Source organism: Mandrillus leucophaeus, unplaced genomic scaffold, assembly GCF_000951045.1.
Source record: "Mandrillus leucophaeus isolate KB7577 unplaced genomic scaffold, Mleu.le_1.0 Scaffold922, whole genome shotgun sequence".
In the NCBI taxonomy this organism is placed as follows: Eukaryota; Metazoa; Chordata; class Mammalia; order Primates; family Cercopithecidae; genus Mandrillus; species Mandrillus leucophaeus.
Window position 1 is genome coordinate 462,461 of NW_012110053.1, and position 6,726 is coordinate 469,186.

Genomic DNA, 6,726 nt, shown 5'->3' on the forward strand with positions numbered 1-6,726 from the left:
AGCTCACTGCAACCTCCGCCTCCCGGGTTCAAGCGATTCTCCTGCCTCAGCCTCCTGAGTAGCTGGGATTACAGGTGCCTGCCACCATGCCTGGCTAATTTTTATATTTTTAGTAGAGACGGGGTTTCACCATCTTGGCCAGGGTGGTCTCAAACTCCTGACCTCATGATCCACCCACCTCGGCCTCTCAAAGTGCTGGAATTACAGGCGTGAGACACTGCGTCCAGCCGGGGTTTTTGTTTTTGTTGAGACAGGGTCTCACTTTGCTGCCTAGGCTGGTCTCGAACTTCCAGCCTTTAGTGATCCTCCTGCCTTGGCTTCCCAAAGTGCTAGGATTACAGGAGTGAGCTACTGTGCCTGGTCCACAATTTTGTTTTTACATAATCATAATCATACTAGATGATATTTTACATGCTACTTTTTTTTTTTTTTGAGACAGGGTCTTGCTCTGTTGGCCAGGTTAAAGTGCAGTGGTGCAATCATGGCACAATGCAGACTCAACCTCCTGGGCTCAAGTAATCCTCCTACCTCAGTCCCCCAAGTAGCTAGGAGTACAGGTGCGTGCCACCATGCCCAGCTAATTTCTGTATTTTTTTTTGTAAAGACAGGGTTTGACCATGTTGCCTAGGCTGGTCTCAAACTCCTGGGCTCAAGCAATCTGCCCGCCTCAGCCTCCCCAAGTGCTGGGATTATAGGCATTAGCCACTGCACCCAGCCTACGTGCTATTTTTTGTTTTGCTTTGTTGAGACAGAGTCTTACTCTGTCGCCCAGGCTGGAGTGCAGCGGTGTGATCTTGGCTCACTGCAACCTCTGCTGCCCGGGTTCAAGCGATTATACTACTTCTCAGCCTCCCCAGTAGCTAAAACTACAGGCGTGCGCCACCATGCCCTGCTAATTTTTTTTTTTTTTTTTTGTATTTTTAGACACAGGGTTTCAGCATGTTGGCCAGGCTGGTCTCGAACTCCTAACCTCAGGTGATCCGCCTGCCTTGTCCTCCCAAAGTGCTGGGACTACAGACGTGAGCCACCATGCCGGGCCTACATGCTGCTTTTTGCAACTATTAATATTCACTTATAAATTATCCATGTTATTTTATATCACTTTAAAGGCTGCATAATAGCCCACTGAGTAGATATACAAATTTACTGAAACATTTTCCTACTGTTAGACATTTAGATTGTTTCTAACATTTACTTATCAAGAATTATGTGGGGATAATCAATTCATACATAAAGCCTCAATTGTTTTAGCCCAAGGCTTGTTCACTAAGTCCAAACCTCCCCCAAGACTGAGGTTCACTTAATAGGTGAGAGGAGAACAAATTAAGTGATCTAAAAATAACTCTGAACGAGTGGCTTCTTGCTCTGCTAGATGTTCCAGGGCTTCTGGGTCTGGCTCTTATACTTAAACCTGCCCCAGGAACCCATCCTCACCTGTCAGGATAGTAGCCCCAGTGCAGAAGAACCTGCTTATCCCTCTTCATGACTGGTCGTACCCATTCCTCTGGGGATAGAGGAAGAGAAGGGAGAGATATAAGCTAAAGAGGGACACAAAAAAAATACTGTACATAAGCCCTAACTAATGCACTCTCCTGTTGTAGCAGGGGACTTGGTAATAGGAACTTAAGGTGTTAGGAGGATTCAAGATTGAAAGAAGAGGAGCCCAGGTACTGAATGGTGATCTTAGTCCTCTGCCTCCTAGTCCAAACCATCCACTCAAGTGGCCAGGAAAACCCAGGTCTCACCTTCTTCTAGATTCCCTGGGACAGGATACACAACATGGGAGGCATTGTTCTTATCCTCAGTGACTGTTCCCTAGATGGCACAAGGAGAAGCAGGTAAATTACGGTCCCTTCTGAATTACTCAAGGTTTAGCCACAGAGCTGCCTTCCTAATCATATTTTGCTTATAATAGTATTAAAGTTAGTTTGCATTCTCTAAGCACACACCAGCTAAGTGGCAGAGGGAAACAGCTGGGATTGTGCTAATAATGGAGAAAAGTCAAAGAATTAAAAATTGCTACAAATAATCCTCTGAACAGATAATCTACACATGGGAAATTTAAAGTCAACTGTACGTCCTTATCAATGACATCTGTTCATTATTATAAAGTTCTAAAGAGCAGGGATTTCATTTATCTGAAATCAAGCAATCTCTAGCTCAATAGAAGTGGATACTATTTTTCCCCAGGCCAACATAAGTCTCTAGGAACAGTAATGCAAACCTGTCAGGACTGAAAAATGGGAGAAGTAGACAGAAAAAGACAGACTCAAGGCTTTAACTCAAGTCTTTTTCCAAGTAGACAGAGCCACCTCTGAAGCAGAAAACATGGTAGTTCAGGGCTGCTGCTTGGTATAGAAAACATCAGGAAAAGTCATGGAGTTTCTGAAACCTCTCCTGATCAGACCATTTACCTGGTGTCTCTTGATAATGTCCTTTAATTTCCCTAGTAGTTTGGGCTCAATTTCTGGGCACAGAAAAATGTTAGGTCGAGACAGGCAATTATTCTGTGGAGAAAAGAAATAGAATGAGATCACGGGAAAGGAGTGTTTTAGATTCTCACTGAGGGAAGGGAGATAAATAGGGGATATGCCTATTACCTGCACCAAGGACTTCTCGATGGTCATAAACATTTCCACATTGCGGTCCATGCGTGATGGATTCTGGAAATCGTAACGCCGCCTTGTGAAGAGGCAATAATCTAGTGAGTGGTATAGCTCAGGTCTGCAGATGAGGTGAGGGCATGTGACTTTTGTTTTTTGAGATGGAGTCTTGCTCTGTCACCTAGGCTGGAGTGCAGCGGTGTGATCCTGGCTCACTGCAACCTCTGCCTCTCAGGTTCAAGCAATTCTCCCGTCTCAGCCTCCCCAGTAGCTGGGACTATAGGCACACACCACCTCGCTTGGCTAATTTTTGTATTTTTAGTGGAGACAGGGTTTCACCATAGTGGTCAGGCTGGTCTCGAACTCCTGACCTCAGGTGATCCACCTGCCTCGGCCTCTCAAAGTGCTGGGATTACAGGCATGAGCCACCACACCCGGCCTTTTTTTTGTAGTTGTTGTTGTTTTGAGAGGGAGTCTCGCTCTGTTGCCCAGGCTGGAGTGCACTGGCGTGATCTTGGCTAGCTGCAACCTCTGCCTCCCCTTTACAAGCCATTATCCGGCCTCAGCCTCCCAAGTAGCTGAGATTACAGGTGCCCGCCACCATGCCCAGCTCATTTTTGTATTTTAGTAGAGATGGGGTTTCGCCAAGTTGGCCAGGCTCGTCTTGAACTCCTGACCTCAAATGATCCAACCACCTCGGCCTCCTAAAGTGTTGGGATTACAGGCATGAGCCACTGCGCCCAGTCATGACTTCTTAATATGGGAAATTAGGAGGCAAGCTTGCTTACAGCTATTGCCAAAATCACCTGAGATCTGAGGTTCACTGATCTCAACTCCATGAATCACTCTCTGTGCTTACTCCAAAGGGACAAAAAAAGGTTTCAGACGCCAACCTAAGAATCCCTTTTCCTCTACAAAACACACACTGATACTCGAGTACACACTCACTCTTGGCGACTGTTTTGGCTCTGACTCCCAACCATTTTTCTGACCTAACAAGTCAGGTCTACTGACCCAGCAAAATAAAGACTCACAAGAATTTCTACCCCAGAAAGACCCCAGGGAATCAAAAGGAGGGATTTCCTCTAAACTAAATGTAAGAAGAATAGAGAGAATCATCTCACCATCCCTGGTCACTCTTGAATTTGTAGGCAGCTGCAAGAATGTGGCACAAGGAGCCTCCCGCTTTGAAATCTAGGAAACATTTGATCTACAAAATCAAGGTACGGAAGAAGCATGTCAAGGTTCGATTGTAAATTCTATCATCACTTAAAATCCTTTCACAAAATCCCATGCTGAACTGATCTCCCTCTTTTTTTTTTGAGATGGAGTTTCGCTCTTGTTGCCCAGGCCGGAGTGCAATGGCACGATCTTGGCTAACTGCAACCTCTGCCTCCCAGGTTCAAGCAATTCTCCTGTCTCAGCCGCCCAAGTAGCTGGGATTACAGGTGCCTACCACCACATCTGGTTAATTTTGTATTTTTAGTAGAGACAGGGGGGGTTTCTCCATGTTGGTCAGGCTGGTCTCCAACTTCAGACCTCAGGTGATCCGCCCACTTCGGCCTCCCAAAGTGCTGGGATTACAGGCGTGAGCCACCGTACCCAGCTCAAAGCTGAAATTCTTTAACCCTTGTGCCATTGCATCATGTGGCCTGCAAGAGGGGAGTGAAAGAAACCAATATACAGAAAGCACTACCTTGTGCTAACACTTTACTGGATTATCTCAGGTGCCATTATAGAAACCCTACAAGGTAGGTTTACTAATCCCATCTAGAGATGAAGGAACCAAGACTCATGAATGCTGCCCAAGATCACACAGCCATCAAGTAGCAAAGCCAGGATTTGAACACAAGTCCACACAAATCCAAATCTCAAGTCCGCTTTTAACCATGCCATGAGAGACTTGTGGACTGATCCCAGGCACTCTGAAATAATTTGTTGCACAAAGTATTACTAAGACAAAAAGAATGGTAAACTGGAGACTAGGCCAAGCCAATAATGCCCTGACCAGGGATAGGGATGGTAGAAAATAACCCAAATTTCAAAAATTACAAAATTCACAAATCTTTTTTTAAAATACAACTCTCCAGTTTGGTGGACTCACCACCACCACCCCCCGCCCTCTCTCCTACTTCTGCACTCACCGGCAGTTTAGTGAGCGGTGCATTGCTGACATGTTTGCCAAAAACTTCTTCCTGAAATTGTAGTAACTGTACAACCAGGCTAGACAGGGACTTGTTGGTGGGTGGTTCAGCTTGTATATACTAACGGAAAAGAGGGAAAGGAAAGAAAAATAGATCTCAGATAAATTGTCCACTATCTTCCACATTTCTCCCCCAGGGGCTCTGGAAGTATCTGGAGCAAAGAAAACAGTGCCTTTCTCCCTATTTAGTCTCTATAAAGAAAATGGCAAAAGGGAGGCTCTGGACATCCCAACCAGGAAGCTGAAATTCTGCTGTCACCAGCCCAGATGGCCAGTGTTGGGGAGAACAGGGAAGCTTACTACTCTTCCTCAGCTACACTCTGAAATTAGAGTTGCAGGACCCTATTATCTTGGCACCTCATCTTCAACCAACAGCACTGAGGGTTGTTAAAATTCTGGAGGTTTATAGAGTTCAGATCATGGAAGCAATACCTTTGGAGCTCTAAGAGAGACATTTCTTAGGGGAACTCTGTGTAAAGCCATGATTCCCCCTATAATGTAGCCTAACAAGAAAAGGTACAAGGAAGTGAAGGAGGGCAAGCTCACTGAGAGTGAGCCTGTGCATTTTGCTCCTGAAGACTGGGTATAAAGGTCTTCATAAGCCCTCCTAGACAGGAAGGGCCATCCACTCACCAGCCTGATGGAGAAGAGCAAGAAAACATCTACCCTGTCTGAGGAAACTGTATCCGAGACAAGTAACCCTGGCTCTACCTCAATATTTCCACACTTCGCTACCTAGTAGCATCCTAGCCTTCCATTCTAATTTGAACCTGAGCCAGGAGACTTTCTTTTTACCTTTTGACCCGTTTTCTCCCCCCTCATCACAAAGAAGACAGCGCCTCTCAGTGAGAGGTGAAAAGAGATAGATCTGTGAAGGGAAAGGTAAATGACAAAGAGCTAAGAGCACGGAAGCTGAACCAGGTCACAGTTGTCAATCCCCCCCAAGGCCGGAGGCGCAGCCCCTAGCTTGATCTCCCTGCAAAAGGTCAAAGCAAGAGCCTCTCACAGGCATAGAGACAAGCCATAGAAATAGCAGCTATTTGTCAAGATTCTGACACCCAGAGAGACCCCAAGGGCAGGGCCAGGCTCATAATCAGGATCAGTAGGAAGTTCTCCTAAGCCACTAAGCACACTTCTGACGAGCTGCAAAGCCGGCAGGAAGAAATGGGGAGCTGAAAGAAAGCCACAAAGAGAACCCCTCTCTGAGGGTAGTGAGAAAAAGAGAGGCAGACTATTTCCAGGGAAAACCAGGCCTAGAGACAAAGACGACACCAGGAAGAGGTCTAGTAGAAAAGACAGGTAAGGATTCTTAAACCCTTTGTTCACTACCTTATGATCGCCAGTTATGAGGTTTAGGGGTGAGGGGCTAGAGATAGAACGCTCACCCTAACCTCTTGACCCCAAACCCACGGTACTGCAAAGCTAGGTTGCAGGGTGACTTCATTGCAAAATCGAGGAAAGGTTTTGGAAGGGGTCGCTACCCAGGAACTCCTATACCCCAGCTCCCTGAGAGATTCTGTTGCCTCTTAGATGAAGGTGGGGGATGAGCGGCGGAGACAGGTGATCCCTGGGTGGGGACCTTTTTCAAGCTGATGAGCAGCCAACGGCTTGCTCTGTGACTGTTTACCCTCCTGCTTTCCATCCTCTCTCTGAACATACACAAAGCACCGGGGAGGCCTCAGCCCCACCGGTACCCGGCTCCATGGGGAGCTCTGGCGGGCACGTTCCGGGTTGCGGGGGAACCCATTGGGCACCCGGTCCACACCCGGCCGGCCGCCTCTCCCAGAAGAACCAGGAGGGCGATGGCTGAGGGGAAGGTGGGCTAATGGCACCGGGGCCTGCCGGGCAGTAGAGAAAAACAAGGGGCAGAGGGCGCAGCAGTGGGGGCGGGGGCTAGGCTCGGAGGCTAGGGGTGCGGGG

The 6,726-nt window shown here is 47.2% G+C and overlaps 1 protein-coding gene across 1 annotated transcript in view; it reads right to left on the bottom strand.

The window, feature by feature from the left end:
• Positions 1 to 4,869, bottom strand: part of SMARCC2 (SWI/SNF related, matrix associated, actin dependent regulator of chromatin, subfamily c, member 2) — a 25,996-nt gene extending 21,127 nt beyond the window's left edge. The window contains exons 1-6 of the mRNA XM_011970027.1: positions 4,748 to 4,869; positions 3,728 to 3,813; positions 2,601 to 2,663; positions 2,415 to 2,507; positions 1,746 to 1,815; positions 1,435 to 1,504 (exon numbers count right to left, since the gene is read on the bottom strand). Coding sequence (XP_011825417.1) covers positions 1,435 to 1,504; positions 1,746 to 1,815; positions 2,415 to 2,507; positions 2,601 to 2,663; positions 3,728 to 3,730 — 299 coding nt within the window. The 5' untranslated portion in view covers positions 3,731 to 3,813; positions 4,748 to 4,869. The remainder of the gene's footprint in view (positions 1 to 1,434; positions 1,505 to 1,745; positions 1,816 to 2,414; positions 2,508 to 2,600; positions 2,664 to 3,727; positions 3,814 to 4,747) is intronic.
• Between the last annotated feature and the right edge of the window lie 1,857 nt (positions 4,870 to 6,726).